Below are 23477 nucleotides of genomic sequence, written 5' to 3' on the forward strand. Positions count from 1 at the left end.
CATACCATGAATCATACAAATTTTATTTAAAAGAGAAAGAGACTTTGGTCTGATGCTGTTTTTCATGTAAGACATTACAACACACCTTCCTGTTAATTTAGTGTCAGGATATTACCCAAGTCCTCACTTCACTGAGGAGCAATCATGGCAAGGCAGGGTCTGAGTATTCTGCAGCAAAGTAATTGAAAGTAAAGCACTGGACATCAAAATATTTCACCTCTGGAAGCCACTTATACAATCCCAGTTTTAATGTGGCCAAAGGGAAATCAACATACTTTCAGGTAGTGGTCCTGATTTTCCCGAGCAATTAGAATTCAGAAACCATAGGATCTTATTTTAGTAGACTAACTTAAGTGCCTGATTGCCTGCTTATATCTTCCCCCTTATCTCAGGATTAACAAATTTGTGATCATTCTGAACTCCAAATATCATGTTTGTGGTCTTTATGTGTTCAGGCCTTATGTCTTTGTGCCTCTGAACTATCTGAAGAGCCTTGGCTCTACTCTGTAGATACTAATAAAATCTATACCCTAATCCTTAATCAAGTACAGTTTTCAAATTTTGGTTATAAACAGAAGAATCAGATTTACAAAGAAATTCCAAAATAGAACTATAATATTTAAAACATGAAGGCAGACCCATTTTTAGTTGAAGTTGGGCTGGGTTCCAAAGGCCCACTGTTTAGCCCCCTCTTCCTTCCAAGCTTCTCAAGATATTCTCCAAAATTCTAAATTCTCAAAAATACGGCTAAAAGTATTTTTTTAAATTCTAGCTTTAGATCTATCAGGAGTAGAAAATGTGGTATGTGTTCAGTAGGTACAGGCAGTCACTTGGGTTTATATGTGTATGCACTCAAAATGAGAGAGAGCAATATATGTGAATAGTAAAAAAATAATAGGATATTACTAATGCCAAGCAAAACCTTTTTACCATTTCACTCAATGCAAACAGACTTTCTAAGATCTCAGTAATTTAAGGGTTGCCTCATCTTTAAATTTGCTTTCTGAACAGCAGCTGGAAAAATATGGGGAAAAATTTGTGACCAATTTTTTTGACCAATCTTTGATATCTTCAGTGAAAGATAAAGAGATGTCCACCCGAAGTAAAATGGTTTTGGTGAATTAAATCACTTTCTCATTGATTTATTAGTTTAAAGGTTATTACCAAAATAGTTTTGTTATGCAACAATATAACTATTTTACCAAAAATTCCCTTGCTCCAATTGTTCATTAGAGATCATGTTATGAAAACATTTGCAATGACCTGGGACACCATGGACTATGTCCAAGGGTATTAATAATGATCAAGATAAGTTTTGGAATCATACTGTTTTTACTGTAGTTCATATACTGTTTCGTTTTTGCTTTTTAGGGTAATGGGGATTGAATTCAGGAGCACTTGACCACTGAGCCACATTCCCAGCCCTATTTTGTATTTTATTTAGAGACAGGGTCTCATTGAGTTGCTTAGTGCCTCGCCATTGCTGAGGCTGGCTTTGAACTCAAAATCATCCTGTCTCAGCCTCCCGTGCCATTGGGATTACAGGCGTGTGCCACCATGCCCGGCTCATATACTGCTTTATGTCTCCACTCCTTTGGGGGTTTTGCCCCATCTCTTTTCCAAATTTAGCTTTTCCTTTTTGAGGCTCCATCCTTTCATTGCTCATCTTGCCCTTTGACAAGAAAAGCCTTTTGAAGAGGAAGCAGTTAAGTCCAGATAATATAGTCAGTGACCCCACAGTTTACTTGATTGTTCAAGCCTGGAACCTAGAGATTATTTTAAGGCCTTCCTCTCCCTTGCCCCCAATCTAACGTATCACAAATTTCTGTTTTACCTCTGAAATCTTGCTCCCCTGCGAACAGGCAAGTGAAGCCCGAGGAGAGAAAGCAGAAGGGTGAGAAAGCTGCCAGCAAGGTTATAGAATGGCTGGTGTGAGAAACAATGGCTGGTGTCTTGCCTGTGATGGTGGGTAATGGAGACAAGAATAAATGCCAGATGCTTTTCAGTAGCAAAGGAGGAAATGACAAATTGGACACTGGTTGTTTCATGGAAAGTGTCTAGCAGGCGAGTTCTGAGTTAGCCCTCGGGAATGCACAAGAAATGAAGCAAGCAGAGACTGTTACCCAACAATACTTGGTTAGCAATGGTCTGTGAGATGGAAAACGGCTCCTGAGCAAAGGCAGAGGTTTTGTTTTCCGTGGTGCATCCGGACCCAACCGGCCGCGCCCCTGCCGGAGCGGACCCTTAAAACAACGTCCCCTCTTCCCCGGGGCGCGGTTTGGTGGAGACCCCCGACAGTGGGAGTCTCAGGCCCAGAGCCCCAGCCGGATGGGAGGAGCCCGGGGCGGGACTTCCGGCGCGGCCCGCGCCCAGTGTCCGGTGTCCCTTGGGCCGCTGCTGGCGCGTGAGACGGGTTGCGGTGCCCTTCGTCTGTGCGGCTGGGTTGGCTCTTGACGACCGCACGCGGAGTGGGGGTGAGGAGCTGCTCGGAACGGAAGAGAAAGAAGTGGAATTAGGAACGATGGCGGCACGCCTGTTGGAAGAGGCATTTCTTGTGACAGGGTTGGGAAAATACCGACGGCGTCTCTAGACCACTACCCTCCCTCCAGGCCGGGCCCAACCCAAACTGCGCGCCCGACCTGGGAGGACGTCACACCCGGTGGCAGCAGCCCCTCGGTTGCTGCCGTCTGCGCGTGCGCGGTTCAGGCACGTGCAGTGCGCGGCGTCTCCCACCCGGTGGTGACTGCAGTGGAGGGGCTTGAAGCGCCTTCCCTGCAGGAGACGGGGATTGGGGACGGGGCGCGGGGTATCGATGTTGGTTCGTACTGGAGGATCCAGTCGTAGGTCCTTACAGCTCCGAAGATTAGATTCTTGAATTCAGTCCACTTTTATTGAGCGTTAAGTGATGCAGTGGAAATGGCAACATAGTCTCTTTGTGCAGAGCTCACAGTTTAGGAGAGGGCCGGGCAGATAACCAGGATAGAATGATGCTGACAGTGGGACCATTTGCGGCACCTAACCCTACCCAGAAGAAAAGGAATTGACCAGAGGGAAAGGAGGATGGAGTGGGGTAGGAGTGGTAGTATTTAGGGAGTAAAAGTGATTTCAGATAAAAGTCCATTGATGGGGGAGGTGCACTGCAGATACCCGAAAGTCTCGGGTGTCAATCCATTTACGACAAGAGTTTGAAAGAAAAGAAAAAGATGTATTGATTTGCTAGCAAAGAGGAAAGGCGGGGCCTCCCAGAGACTGAGTCTCCCTGTCAGTGGGAACATAGGGCTTTTAAAAGAGAAACACAATGACCGGGATCTAAATGTTATCAGTAGATATGTAGTTAATTAGTGTCCATTAAGTATCCTTGAGAGAGCCTTTGTTCCAGTTGCCAGGTTTGGAGTTTCTTTATTCTTGTGGGCAGTGACACTTTCCAGGCAGCAAAGGACATTGTATCCTGGGTGGGAAAAATGTTAGTCTTGTTTTCCCCAATTGCTGGGGAAGGGGAGGGGGAAGAAGAAAAAGTAAAATCAGTTTTAAAATAAGTCACCCAAGGTTGAGCAGCAAGGTTTTTAACTCAGCATAAAGTGGACCCCAGTTACAGTGCCTTGGAACCTGGGTGTGGAAGTAGATAAGTGAATTGGAGAAGAGGACTCTGTACTCCAGTGTATGCTGTTCACACTTTAGCCTGAGGGCATTAGGGAGTGACTGGAAGAGTGAACTGGGGAGTAACTGAATAACAGGACATTTACTGATTACAGTGATTCTAGGCTTTTGTGTATACCATACAGGGAAGGAAAGAGAATTTTTACTCCCTAGAGCATCTAGGAGGCATATTCTGAAGAGCATCAACCTCCCAAGAGAATATTTTTCTTAAAATTTCTTGTTTTATCTTAAGTATTTACACAAATTTTGAATTATATGCCCCTGAACATATTTATATTGATGTCCTCTGGAATTCTCAGGTTGTACTAATGCTCTCAGACCTTGCATTATATTTATTCTGTGATTTTTGTAGCCCTTGAAACATCATCATGTGCTTTTCCTCCCCTACCCCCCAAAAACATTACCCACCCTTTTCTAAGCATGGAACACTGTTGACAGTAATTTACAGGGATTAATTTCTATAATACTCTTCAGTTATTAGAGGTGTTTTTCTAGGTTAGCAATAAAGAAACAGGCTGAGAGATTAAGGAAATTGCCTAAGTTCACATAGCTAGAGAGTCAGGATTCATACCCAGGAGTTTACCTCCCTTATTCTTGTACTTTGCTACACTATTGCATTCCAGGGAATGGATTCATGGCTGGAAATAGGAGATGGAAAACAGAAAACATTTAGGAAGTTGACAGGTTAGACAGGAGATGATTTCAAACCTGAGGTAGTTTTAGTAAAGATGATGAAGAGTAAGTAGATTCAAGACTGAAGTGATTTGGCGTTGGATTGCTGGTGCTGTCATTTGCTCATAGAGATTGCAGGAAAACGAAAGCAGCTTTGTTGGATTAAGATGCCCTTGGGATATACAAGGGACAGCTGTCCTCTGAAGTACCTAGAAGAGTTCCTCTTGGGATGAAGGGAACACACTTTTCTTTGCATTGAGAAGGTACCATCAGTTGTTTATGGCTCTTCTAAGGGATGTTCCATATAATTCATTCAAACTATGGGAAGTGGTAGATGTGGACCCAAGAGAAATGAAAAACATGGACTGCCTTTGAAGCCTTTATAATTCTTTTGAGGATAATACTGATGTTTTATAATTAAGAGGTGACCCTCCATATCTGCAGGATATGAAACCACACATTCAGTTGACCATAGAACAAAACTCTTCCCCCCCCCCGCCCCGCAAAAAAAACCAAAAAACTGTACTGAATACATATAGGCTTTTTCTTGTCATTACTCCCTAAACAATATAACAACTATTTACATGGTATTAAGTATTACAAGTAATCAAGAGATGATTTAAATTATGCAGGAAGATGTGCATAGGTTGTGTGCAGATACTATATACCACTTTATATATGGGACTTGAGCTTTCTGTTGACTTTGGAACCAATTCCCTGGGGATACTGAAGCATAATTATATATTTTACCAAACACTAATTTCATGGTTCAGGTAATGAGTATTAACAATGGTTTGGCTGAGAATACAGATCATGGAGGAAATGGTTGAGAGCTAGTGAGATCACCTAGAAAAGTAAATGAATTTTGAAGTTCGAGTGGTATACCAGAGTTTTGTTCTAGGTCTTGGTCAATCACTGTCAAATATGTGATATTTCAAAAGAGCCATTTTAGAGTTTAAAAAGAATGATCTTTGGGACTGACAAAGAACATAGGCCTTTTTTTTTTTAATGTTTTGGAAACATTATGCCTATATGAATGCTTTTAGTAAGGATTAAAACTATCAGAATTTATTAGGACAGTTCCCAGGCAGTAGTTGGACAGTTTGGATTTTTATTTTAATAAAGTATAATTCTTACTGTTATTTTTCAGTCTTGTTTCTATTTTGTTCTTTTATTCACTTTTGGGTGATTTTATAGCACCTTTTAGGTGTTTCAATAAAAAAAGTTTTTATTGAATATTAAGTGTTTCATAAAAGTTGGGTTTTGAGAAAAGCAATTTTATGTTCCTCTTATATGAAATGACAGTGCTATGTCTTCATTTTGTTCATCTTTTTTTGTGGTGCAATTAGCATGTTTAAAATTGAAGAACCCTTTAACTGATAAACATCCAAATGTAGACCCTGGAAACAGTCTTGGCTTTTGACTTGCAAGCTGTTTCCCCACGAGGCAGGAAACAGTTGATGCCATTGTTGATATAATCCTTGATTTCAAGATCACAATAAAGACCATGAATAGAATAACATAAGGACTATTGTAAAAGGGATGATTTTGTAGTTGAAACTTGATTAACTAAAGCTCCTATATATATTTTTTTTTTTTTTTGGTCTCAGCACTTTTTTTTTTCTTTTTCAGCAGAGACATTAAAGACAAGTAGAATCAGGGTTTTTCTTAAAATTCACAATGACTTGAGACTGGGAGTTTTTTATGCCAAGTGTATAATAATTGTCCAGACTAATTTTTATAATACAGTTATGTAAATATAGAAATGATTGACTAAAACATAATAAGACTATTTTTTTGTGTGAAATATATATCATCTATACAAAAGTATCTATAGCTGTAATTTCTAATAATTATAGTAAAATTAAAAACACCTATACACTCACTATAAAGATTGAAATGTAAAACATTGTCAGACCTTAGAGGGTCTCTTTGTACTCCTCCTGGTTTGCACTTGCTCCCCGTCTCCCAGAGAAAGTCACTATCTTAACTTTTTGATACTCATTTCCTTCTTTTTTTTAATGTTATTGCCTATCTGTTCATCCCTATTTTTTAATATTATAGGAAACCATACCATGTGAATCATTTTGTGACATATTCTATGGTTGATTTCTGAGAGTTGTCTAAGATGATGTGTGTAAATTTACTTCATTCATTTCCATTGCTTTTGGTATTCTAAACATGAATGTACCACAATTTATTTACCCATTCTGTTGCTGGTAGACATTAGTGTTGTGTCCAGTTTCTGGCTGTATACCAGCAGTACTGCTGTGGACGTTTTGTTTCTGTCTCATGGTACTAAATGAGAGAGTCCTTCAAACTTGTAATATCTGGGAGTGGAATTGCTGTGTTGTAGAGTATTAGTGTTGCCAAACTAATTTCCCAAGTGTTTATAATGGTAACAAGATCTGTGAATTCCTGTTGACAATATGTTGTATTTTCAGACTTAATAATTTTGCATGTCTGTTGGTTTGGTGTGGTGATCTCATTGTGCTTTAAATATGCATTTCTCTTTATTACGAGTGGATTTTGAGCATCTTCATGTTATTTACTAATGAGATTTGTTCTGCCCCACTTTCCCCCGAGAGATGCTCTAAACCAATAAGAACTTGCCCAAAATGCAAAGCCATCACTACTATTAGGATCTGGCCCTCTGGCCTCCCCCAGATCCTCACACAGTTTTCCAGACACTGGATTCTCAGAGCAAGCTAAGGAATCACCCAGAGCACTCGCCTTCTCTGTTGCCGACAAACAAATCATCTCCAAGCTATCTTTAAACAATGCTATTGTTTCCTTTGCTCATGAGCCTGCAGTTTGGGCAGTACTCAGCAGGGATAGCTTGACTCTGCTCAACTCCACCTTGCTTAGGGTTGGTGGTTTGATGGCTGGGGCTGTAATCATCTGAAGCTCATATAAATATCTAGTGATTGATGGTTGGTTCTGGCCATCAGCCAAGACCTTCATTGGACCTATTGACTGGGACACAGGGGCATTCATCCAGTAGGCTCTGTGCTTCAGTGAGATGATTCAGCCCATGATGGCCAGCTCCAAGGCAGAAACATCATGGCAGAAGGGCAAAGCATGTTCTGTCCCAACGGAAGATTCCTTTCGTAAATGTAAATGTAAAGCCTTAGCAGAGGGGAAGCAGAGAGACAGAGCTCAATTGTGTTCTTTCATAGTGTATGTTGAGGTCTTACTCCATTTTTCTCTCTGGTCATTTGTCCTTTTCTTTATAATTATAGTTTGTATTTCCTGGAGTCTTGTCCTTTCTTACATGTTAAACACTGTTCTGAATATTTTCATTCACATTCTGTTTATACATAGTTGAAACATAGTTGAATTTATCTGTCTTTTCCTTTATGGTTTCTGCTTTTACATCTTGTTTTAAATAGCCTGTCCTGTCCTCAAGTCATGAAAATACTCTCCCGTCTGAAAGTTTGTTTTACCTTAAACATGTGGTTGTTTAATTTATTTAGAAAAAAAATGTTGAGTATAGTATGATACTAATCATTGGCCAGTACTTTCCAGCAGTTTGCTTCTGTTCTGAGGTTGACGGTGGTTTTATTTTGTATGTTTGTTCTTTGTGTTTGGAGGGAGATGGCTGACTTTGAATGGGAGCAGGGTCTGGGGACAATGTTTAGCAGAAATGCTAAAAGCCAGAAGCTGTGAAGAAATCAGGGGTCATCTTTGCTATCCCTCTAAGTTGACAGGACTGAATGTAAGGGAAAACAGTTATTTCAAAGGATAGCACAGTTCGATCTGGAGTTTTCCTGGCAGCCTTGGGAAGTTGGTCCTAAGGGCATTAGCAAACCAGTGTTGAAGAGGAGAAAATTAGGGATTTGGGGAGTCATGCCACACCTTGATTCTTCCAACTCAGAACTCCTAAGCAATAGGTAAAGCTCAAAGCTTCATCCTGCCTTTGTTCCTGTATAAGGAGAATCACAGGCCCAGAGAGGGTAAACTTGGCCATCCACAAATAATGAATTTGAGGCAGAACCTGGCCAATCCTTAGTCCTGATAACTGCTGGCTGCAAACCCTCAAACGCATCTCAGAGAGAGAGAGTTGGGCAGGAGAGGTCTTCCTCCCACCGATCTTCTGTCCCAAAGGAAGATTCCTTTCGTAAACTACTCAAAAACTCTTCCCAGAACATTTCTCCCAAATCTTTGGTAATTGTCTGCTTCCACCTCCCAGGTTTTTTCTAACCGACTTTAATCCTTTCCTTCTGCTTCTAATTTTAAAGAGGTGGCTCTTCTAGCTTTGCTATTATACCAGAGCTAAACACATAGTAAGTGCTTAGTAAACATTTGCCCTATAAGGATCCAAATGAATAAGGCAACTTAACAATACGGTGAGGATGAGCGTCCACCTTAAGATCCAGCAAGACCCCAGAGAAATGTTCACGCGTGTGTCCACCAGGAGATGTGTGCAAGGGTGTTTACAGATGCACTTTGTGGTATATAAGACTACCTGAGTGTTCATGATTAGGAGAGCAGATAAATAAGTTAGGGTGTATTTATACAATAGAATACCATACAGCAGTGAAAATATATGAATGTAACTACGTATGATAGCATATACACATCTCACAAAGATAATGTTGAGTGATAAAGCAAGTTGCCAAGTGTACACTGAGTATCCTTAGTATAAAGCTTTGAATATAAAAAGTCAGGAGGGTGGCTACTGTGGGAAGGGAAAGAATGGCAGTGCGTGAGAAGAGGTATAGGGAAAACCCCAGCTTTATCTGCCTCATTTCTGAAGCTGAATAATGGGGAAATGGGGTTGTTGTAATATCCTTTCTATTTTTTGGTATGTGTAACATACTTCCTTATGAAAACAGCCAAATAAGAAAAAGAAATGACTGAATAAATGGGTTAGTTTTTTAAAAGTATAAATCAATCCCATCCTTTTTCATTAGCTCCCATGCTATTCTTGCCTACACTTTATTATCTTTAAACCACATTTATCTTATGTTCTATAGATGCTATAGCTCACAATAGAAATTATCTAAATGGAAAATATGCAAAAGGAAAGTTGTAGATTGTAAGGCAATGAAAATATCTCCTTACTTTAAAATTGCTATGAAACTTGAAATTTCTTCCTTGGTGACCCGTAAATACTGGTAGCTCCTTAGCCACGTGTGCCATTTGGGGACATAGCAGTGGAGATGGGCAATTAGAATATTTTTAATTATACATAACTCATGATGAGGAAGGTCTTGTTGAAGTCGTGCTTCTACCACCCATTCTTCAGAACAAACATATCATTCTCATGTTTTAAAATAATTATTCATCAAAGAATTACTTTAAGAAACCTGAAAGTAAGCAATAATATCTCTTATATCATTTCTTTTTCTGTAGATGTAATTCAACCTTTTTAAAGTAAGCATTACACAAGTTTTATAGATCAAATTTTGAGTTTTTGATTTTTAAAAACATTTCTTTTTCCAAAGGCAAGCAGCTTAACACTAAGCAATATCTTTCTGGATGTGAATGATATTTTTGAAGACTTATCAGTTTTTAATTGTCCATTGTTTCTGAAGCTGTATTTTTAATTTCATTTGCTCTCTCCTAGGGAATGAATGATGGCAGTTCGCCGTGCATTAAAAGCTGTTTTGGTAGATCTCAATGGCACACTTCACATTGAAGATGCAGCTGTGCCAGGCGCACAGGAAGCTCTTAAAAGGCAAGCTATCCTCCAGGTTCAGCTGACAAATATGTTTGTAAGTGCCATTTTACCAAGGCAGATCATTAGCTAAATGGATGGCCTTAAGATGGCATTTCACCAGCTTACCGTATATCTAGGAACTGCCTTGGGTTTAGCGAGAAGATGTATGCATTATAATATCCTTTGAACATCATTGTCTAACCCTTTATTAGGTCTGGACTTTTGCTGTAGTCCCTTTGTTCTTTGTGTGTATCTTTCTAAGTCAGTAATGTAAATTCAGGAATGAAAACTCAAGTTTCTAAAATGTGAAATAAGTAGCATTAGAAAAGTCACAAATAAATTCTGGAATCAAAATGTAGCACACTCACATACAAGGCATTTTCTGCCCCCTCTAGCTTTACCTAACATCTAACATTGAATGTGCTCAAATAAATTTTGATTACGGGACTTGGAATTCTATGGGATATACAATAAAAGCATGTTCAAGTGAACTGAATGTGTATGTTTGCTTCTAGTTATCCTGAAAAAAAAAAATACCAGCAAAACAGAATAAATAACTGGCATTAAGCATCTTCATCCTAAAAGAAAAAAATTAGGGAGGTTTTCAAAATCAGCAATACTTAGCATTTGGTGCCTATCATTTTCCAACCTTAAGATGTTCACTATATGCTGTTAATCAGAAAATCTGATGTCAAGTATCACAGCACTAGGAGTTAGGCAAAAGATTGACACAAGACTTTGTAGTCTCCCAGAGAGGTTACTTTCCATTTGGAGAACCAAGAAATACAAACAGATTTGTGTATCAATTTCGTTAGGAGTTATGATGACATTTTACAGGTAGAAAAATGATGAACAGTGAGTGTATTGCTTAAAGCCCAAAGAAATCAGACACACAGCTGTATTTTCTCTCACTGCTTGACATGCTCTTGCTCAGAGTTAGGCTTTCTGGAAACAAAGATGAATCTCTGTTGATGAATCTGCTCCTGTGGACAGAGCTCTTACTGCTTTAAAAAATGAGCTTTCTGCTCTGGACTGCAAGAAGTATTTTTGGTGAACAGTGACTTTTCTAAAGTAGCTCTGTAAACTCTGAGTGTTGCCGTTCTTCAGAGGCAGGAGCCGACACATTCTGTCACAGGCACTGGCAGGTTTCCCTCCTGGAGAAGTCACTGTACTGGTACTGCCAGTTTGGTTTCTATAGAAACAAATAGACTAAAGAAAGTTGAGGGACCAGTAAAAGTTTTTTAAAGAAACTCATTAAAAATGATGTGGTTATTTCATACTTACTCATTTTTAGGATAATAGCTATGTAGAAGTAATCAATTTCTTTTGTAAAGTAAACCACCAAATTTAATGTGTTTTGTAGAAAAGCTGCCACACAGATGTTATAGAGGTAATCATGATTACAGGGAATTATGTAATCATAAATGTATTTAATGCTCTTTTAGGCAAATACATAGAAATCTCTTTTCTGCTTTATTTGGCTTGGTTAGTACTTTCATGCCTTATGGCTTTTGGGGGATTGATTTAAATAAAAAGCAACAGGATGTTAATAAAGAATTCTAAATTAAAACTAAATTCAAATTATTTTTAGATTTTTGAATTGAAACATTGTAAAATAAGAAAAAAATTTTCCATTTTTAAAGAAGGCTAAATGAATTATTTCTCTGATATCATGCCAGTTTGTTTCAAAAGCGAGCCATGGAATCAGATTAATCTTGCATGTAGGTTGTTCAAGGGGAGAACCTCTTTTGATATATAAAAAAAGAATGTCTTTTCGAGTTGTCCAGGTAGTTTCTGTTTATAAATTTAATAACTCATTAGGGCTTAGGCAGTGTCCATTAAAATCCTGAGGCATCTGTTGTCTTAATATAGGTGATCATTATCCCAGGACACAGAAGATTTCTGTCTCAGCCCTTTTGCTTGCTAGCTGTATAAAGCTAAGAGGTCACTTCTTAGGCCTCAGTTTTCTCTCTTTAACAAAGAGAAGGTTGTACCAGTAGATAATCTCTAAGATAACATTCACCTCTTATACTGAATAACATTCACCTCTTATACTGTACTGAGTACAGTGTGGCTTTTCACTTGTTTACTAAACCTTGCAGTATATACAAAGTACAGAAGGCCTCAAAAAAAGGTAAAAGTAACCTTTTCTGTCTGACTTTGCTGTTTTTAGAGGTGATAACTGCCCACAGGATGTAGATAATTTATAAGCTTTCTAGGCAAAAGAAAAAACAAAAACTAAAGAACTTTTTATCCATAAACATAGTAACCTTTATCTTCTGACATTTGGCACAGTTCTACCAAATTATAAGGTTTTATGGGACGAGGATGTTAAAAATTTCCCATTGACTCCTGAATTTTCCTTTTCCAGGTTACGCAGTTCTTCTGTAATTGTTAGGTTTGTGACCAATACAACCAAAGAAAGCAAGCAAGATCTTTTGGAAAGGTTGAAAAAACTGGAGTTTGATATTTCTGAAGATGAAATATTCACATCTCTGACTGCAGCCAGAAGTCTAGTAGAGCAGAAGCAAGTCAGGCCCATGCTGCTGGTTGATGATCGGGCATTACCTGATTTCAAAGGTGGGAGAAAGTTGGAAAAATTTTAAAAATTAGTCATAACTACTTAAAAATCATTCATAAGGAGTGTTTATTCTGATTTCCATCTGTTATTGAAATGGTTGACACTATGGATAAGGAGTTTAAATATGAATTGGTTTTTCTCAAACCTTTTTTGACCATAATCTACAATAAGGGAAACACATTGTATAGTAATATTGTGTGTGTGTGTGTGTGTGTGTTCATGTTACTTACTGTATGAAGTATGCTTTATTTTCCATTTGTTGTACTTAATTGTTTGACTTTGATGTTACTTAGAGCCCTCCAAATTTGTTTCATGATCTATTGATGGATCATGACCCCCCAGTTTGGAAAAAAAAAAAAGTTCAGCATTATTTTGAGTATTATAACCCTCAATCCTGGAGCCCCTCTCTAAACTTGATTAAGTAAGGTAAACCAAAATCTCCTCATTTAAAAATAGATGTCATGCTGGATAGTACAGAGATTATGTAGTGCAAAGTATTTTTCAACCAAGAAAAAATAAAATTGCTTTCAAAAGACAGATTACAGCTTATTTTTTTGTAGCTGATACTCAGATCGGAATGACAGAAAAATAGATATGAATATGTTCGCTAAAAATATCATGTGATAACTTTACAGATAATGATTAGGGAAGCTTAGTATATACACTGGAGTAGGACCTCCACAATTGTACTATTGAAAAAATATACCAGTGTATCAATTAGAATTATTACTTGTAAGAAACAGAAACCAACTTTGGCTGAATTAACTGGCAATAAATGTATTAGGAGGATCTTACTACTGATGAGAATATAAAATAACATAGCTCCTATGGAGAGGAATTTGATAGTAACTAACAGAATTACATATGAAACAGTAATTGGTGGAATCTATCTTGAGATATAGTTACAAAACTATACAATGACATATGAACAAAGTTATTCATTATAGCTTTATTTATAATAACAGAAGATTGAAAACAACCCAACTGTTCCTTGGAAGGGACTGGTTGAATAAACTATAGTATAGACACAAAATGGAAAGCTTTGTATCTGAAAAATAAATAATGACAAAGAGTTCTCTCTCCTGATATGAATGATGTGATGAGTGATCTTCATAGGATATATTAAGTGAAAAAGTGAGGTATAGAAAACCTTAACATTTTCTGTTTAGGAAAATCAGAAGGAAATTAAATATATATATTTGTCTTATATTGGTAAAAGGAAGCCAAAGAAAGATAAATAAAAGAACACTAAAAATGGTTATCTAAAGGGGAAGAGAGGGTAGGGAGGGGGTCAAGAGAAGAACCTTCTCTAAAATGAGCTTAACTCTACATCAAGTTGGTGATGTAACCACTCAGAAAGAATTACTTCACATGACTTGACAGTGTTTTGACCTGTTCATTTATTTTGGGATAAATTTTTAAGGTCAAAACAACTGCAAAGAAAGCTTGAACTATGTTCAGTAGTCTTATTGTTCTTAGTAATATTGGTATTATAACTTTTTAAATTAGAGATATGGATAAAACAAAGTAGTAACTGTTCAGTTATGACTCAAAGATTTTAAACGTAAGAAAAAATTACAAAAAAATAATAAAAAGGAGATACGAATATAAAATAATCAAGTAAATTAAAAGCTGAGTATTCCTAACTAAATTGAAAATTTCATTACTAACTCCTTTATTCTTGTACTGAAAAAATACATCTCATCTAGAGCTTCTACTGAGAACATTAGAAGCAGTGATAACCCAGTGCTCAGACTGTGGTGCCTACTATTATTTCTCACTATAGTTCTAGCTTAGCTTTTAATATAAAAAGCTAATATAAGCAAGGAAACTACTAAGATTGATGAGGTCATGTCTAAAGAACTCTGGAGCCAACCTGCAATGATAATTTGAGCATCAAAAAGAGTAATGATTGCAGGGGATTGAAACACATATATAAAAAGGCATGAGTTCAAAGTGATGCTCAGCCCCACAAAACTCATGGGTCACTGTTAGAGACTGCTAGGGAAGTAACTCATTACTCTGAAAGTTGACAAATTAAGTATTTTTCTAATCTTCCCTGTTGAGCTGTATTTTAGGGTAACCAAATATTTGTTGAGGGTAACTTCTTTATAGTAGAATTCCAGCCAGGAATGCAAAAGAAATGACAGAATTAGAATGTCACCATTTGGCAAGGAAATAGATAATATCATCAATTGTTTTTATAGCACAGCTGAAGGGCTGAGGGGGATCTTCAAAATGGAGGGATTTGGTGATCAACCTTAATATCACTAGAAGGAGAATAACCAGAATTCTTGTGCTTCGTGATATAATAAGAAATGTATCGCATTGGCTATGAAATAAACTTCCTAAAAAGTATATGTGACAGGGCCGGGGTTGTAGCTCAGTGGTAGCGCACTTGTCTCGCCCATGTGAAGCACTGAATTCCATCCTCAGCACCACATAAAAAAAAAGGTATTATGTCCATCTACAATGTAAAAAAAAAAAAAAAATATATATATATATATATATATATATATATATATGTATGTATTTTTTTTAAAGTAGATGTGAATCAATGAAGACTCTAGATCTAATTTCCAGTATGCAAGAAAGATCAGGGTAAAGGAACATATTATACTGTAAATAATCAGCCAAATCCAGAATATGGGGCCTTCTCCAGGATTAATGATCTAATTTTACCAATAAAGGGAAGGAATGACATTTTAGAATGAGAAATAAAAGATAAAAATCAAATGCAACATTGGGCCTTGTTGGGATGCCAGTTTAATATACCAAAAGACATTTTGAGACATTCAGATACAGACCAAGTATTGGGTAATGTTAAAAATTATTCACTTTTTTTTTATCGGTTGTTCAAAACATTAAAAAGCTCTTGACATATCATATTTCATACATTAGATTCAAGTGGGTTATGAACTCCCATTTTTACCCCAAATTCAGATTGCAGAATCACATCGGTTACACATCCACATTTTTACATAATGCCATATTAGTAACTGTTGTATTCTGCTACCTTTCCTATCCTCTACTATCCCCCTCCCCTCCCCTCCCATCTTCTCTCTCTACCCCATCTACTATAATTCATTTCTCTCCTTGTTTATTTTCCCATTCCCCTCACAACCTCTTATATGTAATTTTGTATAACAATGAGGGTCTCCCTCCATTTCCATGCAATTTCCCTTTTCTCTCCCTTTCCCTCCCATCTCATGTCTCTATTTAATGTTAATCTTTTCTTCCTGCTCTTCCTCCATGCTCTGTTCTTAGTTGCTCTCATTATATCAAAGAAGACATTTGGTATTTATTTTTTAGGGATTGGCTAGCTTCACTAAGCATAATCTGTTCTAGTGCCATCCATTTCCTTGTAAATTCCATGATTTTGTCATTTTTTAGTGCTGCGTAATACTCCATGGTGTATAAATGCCATATTTTTTTAATCCATTTATCTATTGAAGGGCATCTGGGTTGGTTCCACAGTCTAGCAATTGTGAATTGTGCTGCTATGAATATCGATGTGGCAGTATCCCTGTAGTACGCTCTTTTAAGGTCTTCAGGAAATAGTCCCAGAAGGGCAATAGCTGGGTCAAATGGTGGTTCCATTCCCAGCTTTCCCAGGAATCTCCATACTGCTTTCCAAATTGGCTGCACTAGTTTGCAGTCCCACCAGCAATGTACAAGAGTACCCTATTCCCCACATCCTCGCCAGCACTTGTTGTTGTTTGACTTCATAATGGCTGCCAATCTTACTGGAGTGAGATGGTATCTTAGGGTGGTTTTGATTTGCATTTCTCTGACTGCTAGAGATGGTGAGCATTTTTTCATGTACTTGTTGATTGATTGTATATCCTCCTCTGAGAAGTGTCTGTTCAGGTCCTTGGCCCATTTGTTGATTGCGTAATTTGTTATCTTATTGTCTAATTTTTTGAGTTCTTTGTATACTCTGGATATTAGGGCTCCATCTGAAGTGTGAGGAGTAAAAATTTGTTCCCAGGATGTAGGCTCTCTATTTACCTCTCTTATTGTTTCTCTTGCTGAGAAAAAACTTTTCAGTTTAAGTAAGTCCCATTTGTTGATTCTTGTTATTAACTCTTCTGCTATGGGTGTCCTATTAAGGAATTTGGAGCCTGACCCCACAATATGTAGATCGGAGCCAACTTTTTCTTCTATCAGACGCAGAGTCTCTGATTTGATATCTAGCTCCTTGATCCACTTTGAGTTAACTTTTGTGCATGGTGAGAGGAGGGGATTCAGTTTCATTTTGTTGCATATGGATTTCCAGTTTTCCCAACACCATTTGTTGAAGATGCTATCCTTCCTTCATTGCATGCTTTTAGCTCCTTTATCAAATATAAGATAGTTGTAGCTTTGTAGATTAGTCTCTGTGTCCTCTATTCTGTACCATTGGTCCACCTGCCTGTTTTGGTACCAGTACCATGCTGTTTTTGTTACTATTGCTCTGTAATATAGTTTGAAATCTGGTATCACTATACCGCCTGATTCACACTTCCTGCTTAGAATTGCTTTTGCTATTCTGGGTCTTTTATTTTTCCATATGAATTTCATGATTGCTTTATCTATTTCTACAAGAAATGCCATTGGGATTTTGATTGGCATTGCATTAAACCTATAAAGAACTTTTGGTAATATCGCCATTTTGATGATGTTAGTTCTGCCTATCCATGAACTGGGTATATTTTTCCATCTTCTAAGATCTTCTTCTACTTCTCTTTTTAGGGTTCTGTACTTTTCATTGTATAAATCTTTCGCCTCTTTTGTTAGGTTGATTCCCAAGTATTTTATTTTTTTTTGAGGATATTATGAATGGAGTGTTTTTCCTCATTTCCGTTTCAGAAGTTTTGTTACTGATATACAGAAATGCCTTTGATTTATGCGTGTTGATTTTATATCCTGCCACTTTGCTGAATCCATTTATTAGTTCTAGTAGTTTCTTTGTAGACCCTTTTGGGTCTTCTAGGTATAGAATCATGTCATCCACAAATAGTGATAATTTAAGTTCTTCTTTTCCTATTTTTATGCCTTTAATTTCTTTCGTCTGTCTAATTGCTCTGGCCAGTGTTTCGAGAAGTATATTGAATAGAAGTGGTGATAGAGGGCATCCCTGTCTTGTTCCAGATTTTAGAGGGAATGCCTTCAATTTTTCTCCATTCAGAATGATGCTAGCCTGAGGCTTAGCATAGATAGCTTTTACAATGTCGAGGTAAGTTCCTGTTATCCCTAGTTTTTCTAATGTTTTGAACATAAAGGGATGCTGTACTTTGTCGAATGCTTTTTCTGCATCTATCGAGATGATCATATGGTTCTTATCTTTAAGTCTATTGATGTGGTGAATAACATTTATTGATTTCCGTATATTGAACCATCCTTGCATCCCAGGGATGAATCCTACTTGATCATCGTGCACAAATTTTTTGATATGCCTTTGTATCCGATTTGCCAGAATTTTATTGAGGATTTTTACATCTAGGTTCATCAGAGATATTGGTTTGTAGTTTTCTTTCTTTGAGGTGTCTTTGTCTGGTTTCAGAATCAGGGTGATGTTGGCCTCATAGAATGAATTTGGCAGAGCTCCCTCTTTTTCTATTTCCTGAAATAACTTGAAAAGTATTGGTATTAATTCTTCTTTAAAGGTTTTGTAAAACTCCGCTGTATACCCATTCGGTCCTGGGCTTTTCTTGGTTGGTAGTCTTTTGATTGCTTCTTCTATTTCATCCATTGATATTGGTCTGTTTAAATTGTGTGTATCCTCCTGACTCAGTCTGGGCAACTAATATGACTTAAGAAATTTATCGATGTCTTCACTATCTTCTATTTTATTAGAATATAGGTTTTCAAAATACTTTCTAATTGTCTTCTGTATTTCTGTAGCATCTGTTGTGATATTGCCTTTTTCATCCCGTATGTTAGTAATTTGAGTTCTCTCTCCTCTTCTCTTCGGTAGCTAAGGGTCTGTCGATCTTATTTATTTTTTTGAAGAACCAACTTTTAGTTTTGTTAATTTTTTCAATAGTTTCTTTTGTTTCAATTTCGTTGATTTCCGCTCTGATTTTAATTATTTCTTGCCGTCTGCTGCATTTGCTGTTGTTTTGCTCTTCCTTTTCTAGGGTTTTGAGATGAAGTGTGAGCTCATTTGTTTGTTGGTTTTTCCTTTTTTTGAGGAATGACCTCCAGGTGATGAATTTCCCTCTTAAAACTGCTTTCATTGTGTCCCATAGATTCCGATATGTTGTGTCTGTATTTTCATTTATCTCTAAGAATTTTTTGATTTCCTCCTTTATGTCTTCTGTAACCCATTGATCATTCAGAAACATATTGTTCATTTTCCATGTGATGTAGGATTTTTCCTTCCTTCTTTTATCATTGATTTCCAGTTTCATTCCATTATGATCAGATAAAATGCATGGTATTATCTCCACCCCTTTATATTTACTGAGGGTTGCCCTTTGGCATAATATATGGTCTATTTTTGAGAAGGATCCATGTACTGCTGAGAAAAAAGTATATCCACTTGATGATGGTTGATATATTCTATATATGTCAGTTAAGTCTAGGTTATTGATTGTGATATTGAGTTCTATAGTTTCTTTATTCAACTTTTGTTTGGAGGATCTGTCCAATGGTGAGAGAGAGGTGTTGAAGTCACCCATAATTATTGTGTTATGGTCTATTTGATTCTTGAACTTGAGGAGAATTTGTTTTATGAACGTCGCAGCACCATTATTTGGTGCATAAATATTGATAATTGTTATGTCTTGTTGGTGAATGGTTCCTTTTAACAGTATATAATGTCCTTCCTTATCCCTTTTGATTAACTTAGTCTTGAAGTCTATTTTATTTGATATGAGGATGGCCACCCCTGCTTGCTTACGAGGATCATGTGCGTGGTATATTTTTTCCCAACCTTTCACCTTCAGCTTGTGTATGTCTTTTCCAATCAGATGTGTCTCCTGGAGGCAACATATTGTTGGATTTGTTTTTTTAACCCATGTTACCAGCCTATGTCGCTTTTTTGGAGAGTTTAAGCCATTAACGCTTAGAGTTACTATTGATATATGGTTTGTACTGCCAGCCATGTTTGATTATTTATCTTTTTTTTTTTTTTAATTTAGTTTGTTTCTCCATGATTAGCTTTCCCCCCACCCACTGTCATTACCGAGGCACTTCCCACTGATGGTTTTGGTTGTTGTTTTTCATTTCTTCCTCGTGTAGTGTTTTGCTCAAGAGGCTTTGCAATGCTGGTTTTCTGGCTGCCAATTCTTTTAGCTTTTGTTTATCATGAAAGATTTTTATTTCGTTGTCGTACCTGAAGCTTAATTTTGCTGGATACAGAATTCTTGGTTGGCATCCATTGTCTTTCAGTGTTTGAAATACGTTGTTCCAGGATCTTCTCGCTTTCAGTGTGTGTGATGAAAAATCCGTTGTTAACCTTATTGGTTTACCCCTGAATGTAATCTGCCTCTTTTCTCTTGTAGCTTTTAATATTTTCTCTTTGTTCTGTATATTGGACATCTTCATAACAATGTGTCTTGGCATTGGTATACTGTGATTTTGTGTGCTCGGTGTCCTGTATGCATCTACAATTTGTATATCCGTTCCCTTTTTTATTTCTGGAAAGTTTTCTGTAATTATTTCATTCAGCAGGTTACTCATTCCCTTGGTTTGAATCTCTGTACCTTCCTCTATCCCGATGACTCGTAAGTTTGGTTTTTTTATGTTATCCCATACCTCTTTGATGTTTTTCTCGTGATTTTTTACCAGCTTTTCTGAGTTGGCTAGACTCTTTTCAAGATGATATATTTTGTCTTCATTATCTGACGTTCTGGCTTCTACTTGTTCCACTCTGTTAGTGATACTCTCAATTGAGTTTTTAATTTGGTTTATCGTTTCCTTCATTTCTAGAATTATTGTTTGATTTTTTTTTATAATCTCTGTCTCCTGATAAAGATGCTTAACTTCTTCTTTTATCTGTTTATGTAATTCATTTTCATTGTGTTCTTTCACTGTTTGGATTTTCTGTCTCATATCCTCTTTAAGGTTCCATTCCATCTGTCTAAGGTTGAGTTCTTTATATGACCATTTTTCTGATGACTCTAGGTCCTCCTGAATATTTAGGCTGTCCTTCATTGTTTGTATTCCTTTTCTTCCTTGCTTTTTTATGCTGCTCATGTTACTTCTTGTTCTGTTTGACTGCTGAGTTACTGTTTACTCTTATAAATTTATTTGATGCTTGGGAGGAAAGGTATTAGAAGGGAAGGGAAGAAGTCACTAAAGAGAATGAGAGTAAACAGGTAGAATTCAAGGAAGAGGGAATAAGAAAATTGAAAAGAAATGAGAGGACAAAAGAAAAAAAATAGAAAATAAAGAAAGAAAGAAAAAAAATTTTTTAAATAATAATGATAATAAAAAAATGAAAATTAAAATTTAAAATAATAATAATAATAAAATTAAAAACTTTAAAAAAACAATTTAAAAAAGAGTTAAAGAACAACAACAAAAAAAAATGAAAATGAAAGAAAAAAAACTCAAATTAAGAAAAATAAATAAATAATAAATGCAGTCATAGAGTTAGATTAACTTCTCTTCCAGTAGGTGGAGCTGTGCCCACTGGGCCAAGCTTCTTGTCTCAATAGGTGGGAACCAATCACTGTGCAGCAGCTCTTCCTCTCAGACTGGGAGGGTCTCCAATCCTGAGTGCCTAGGGCCTTCTCTTGTGTTTCCTCAAGCCAGGCCCTGCTCACCTGTGATGCTCACCACAATACTGGCTACATGCCAGGTCTGCTGCTCCTGGGAGCCCTGTTTTCATGAATGCCTGGGCACACTCTCCCTGTTTGCCTCCCTCAGACCCTAAGTTTGTAGAGCTTGGGGCTGAGAACTCCCAGCGAATTTGCTTGCCCTCCGGTAGCCACGCCCCCGGTAGCTGGTGCAAGGGACCTCAGTTGTCAGCACTGGTGGGAACGGTAGCCACGAGTTCCACGCCTCGAGTCCCACGCCACTCCTGATTCCCTCGGTCTGGCTATTGTGCTCACGGGAGAGCTGGGAGGGGCCCTTAAGTTTTCCCCGCTGTGTGGAGAGGCATGGCTAGGGGATTACACACCTGTTGCCGCTGATTTCAGTGAAGTTATCTCCTCTGCCCATGACGTCAGTTCTCTGCCATGGTGGTATCCCATGCAAATGGTGACCGTTCGTTCCCTTTGCCAGGTGACCAATGCAATGGGTGGGTCCTGACTGTCTCTCCCAAGCCCCGTTTCAATCCTGTGGCCACTGCCTATGAAGGCTTGGTTGGCTTTTACCTCTGTAAGTTCAGAAGGGCCGACCAGTTATTTCAGCGTGATCGTTAGTGCTGAGTCACGAGAAGCAGGAGAACCAGAGCTTGAATGCAGCCGATCCGGGCTCGGTGTGTGTTCCGAGAGGCCCAGACTGTTCGCCCCAGATCCACGTCAGCTCAGCATTGCCTAGTGTTCCTGTGCAAACAGCATTTAGACAGTTTACGACTCCCTATGCCCGCGCAGCTGAAGGGGTCAGAGACTTGATCTCTCCGTGCCTGCTGCCATGTTGGATCTCAAATTATTCACTTTTTATGTAATAATGTTACGGTTTTTAAAAAGTCTTTATTGATTAGATATATACTTAAGTATAAATGAGTAAAATGACACAATATCTGGTATTTGTTCTATAAACATTTGCAAAAAAATTGTAGGGGATGTTTGGCAAAATATTGATGGTTGCAAAAGCTGGGTGCTGTGTGGTATATCAGAACTTATAACGCTAGTCTCTCTACTTATATATTTTTGAAAATTTCCAATGCAGACAAACAAAAAGCTGTTTAGGTGACCCACTGAACTGCCAAGGATAGTTGGAGAGTTAGTCTTAAGGGCTATGCAGCCCAGAACAATGTACACCATTGCCCACAGAACTGACAAGGTGCCAAGGGAGTATAGAAAGCCTCTGGTATCCTCAGCCTCTGTTGTGAGAGTAAGCTCCACCCCTTAGCACTCCAAATGAGCTGATGAGTTCCCTAATTGTGAGAATGGCATGAAGAAACTGGGCAACCAAAAATAATGACAAGTATCTCCTACAGTGTACATATTTATGTTTCTGGACAAGCTGAAGGACTATAGTACAATGTTTTAATCTGATTTTTTTCTTCTTGACTTCAGATAGGTAAGAAATATTACAATTCTGATTCCAAATTTGTGCTAGAATTGGAATATATAAGCTTCTGCTTCTCCTTGGTCTGAAAGAAATTTATCATTCAGTCTAGGACTATACTTGCAACATTTCTATATACATAAAAATTGCCAAGGTAGATGGATTTTTGAAGGGAATGGAGATAACTTTGCCAATGTGGAGCATCTTTGCTCCAGTGGTGGATATAGATAATAAAAAAAATTGACACACGTGTACCCACAAAACCCTTTTATTCTTACTGTAGTCAACAATTTTACTTTGTTCCTTCAACAATTTAACCAACTTCTTGATACTTGTGGCAACTAGTAAGGAGGAAATTGGAAAACTTGGGCATCTGCAGGCAATAAGAGAGGCAAATAGGAATTGGCATATGGATAATCCACAGAACTTTTAATCAGACTTTGAAAAACTGTATGGTGAGTGTGCACGTTTAGTTGTCATATCTGACATCCTGTTATCAGATACCAAGGCCTTACAACATGCTTTAATTGTAAAATATGTGAAACTAAAAGTAGATGAAAGGGCTGGGGATGTAGCTCAGTTGGTAGAGTGCTTACCTCACATGCACAGGGCCCTGGGTTCAATCCCCAACACCACAAAAGAAAAAAAGTTCTGAAGAGTGGATGAGGCCTCATGTATAAAACTGTAGAATCTGCAGTACTTTCCATATTCATTGTGAATGTGTTAACCTTGACA

The 23477-nt window shown here is 37.6% G+C and overlaps 1 protein-coding gene across 5 annotated transcripts in view; it reads left to right on the top strand.

The window, feature by feature from the left end:
- Window positions 1-23477, top strand: part of Hdhd2 (haloacid dehalogenase like hydrolase domain containing 2) — a 58577-nt gene that overhangs the window by 15238 nt on the left and 19862 nt on the right. For 2 of the 5 annotated variants that reach the window (XM_078030073.1, XM_078030072.1), the window contains exons 2-3: window positions 9902-10017; window positions 12371-12574. In XM_078030073.1, coding sequence (XP_077886199.1) covers window positions 9909-10017; window positions 12371-12574 — 313 coding nt within the window. In that variant the 5' untranslated portion in view covers window positions 9902-9908. Of the gene's footprint in view, window positions 1-2340; window positions 2563-2804; window positions 4593-9901; window positions 10018-12370; window positions 12575-23477 lie in introns of those variants that run through there. The other 3 variants (XM_078030071.1, XM_078030074.1, XM_078030075.1) reach the window with 3 other exon arrangements.

This window comes from Ictidomys tridecemlineatus, chromosome 13, assembly GCF_052094955.1.
Source record: "Ictidomys tridecemlineatus isolate mIctTri1 chromosome 13, mIctTri1.hap1, whole genome shotgun sequence".
NCBI classification, from domain to species: domain Eukaryota; kingdom Metazoa; phylum Chordata; class Mammalia; order Rodentia; family Sciuridae; genus Ictidomys; species Ictidomys tridecemlineatus.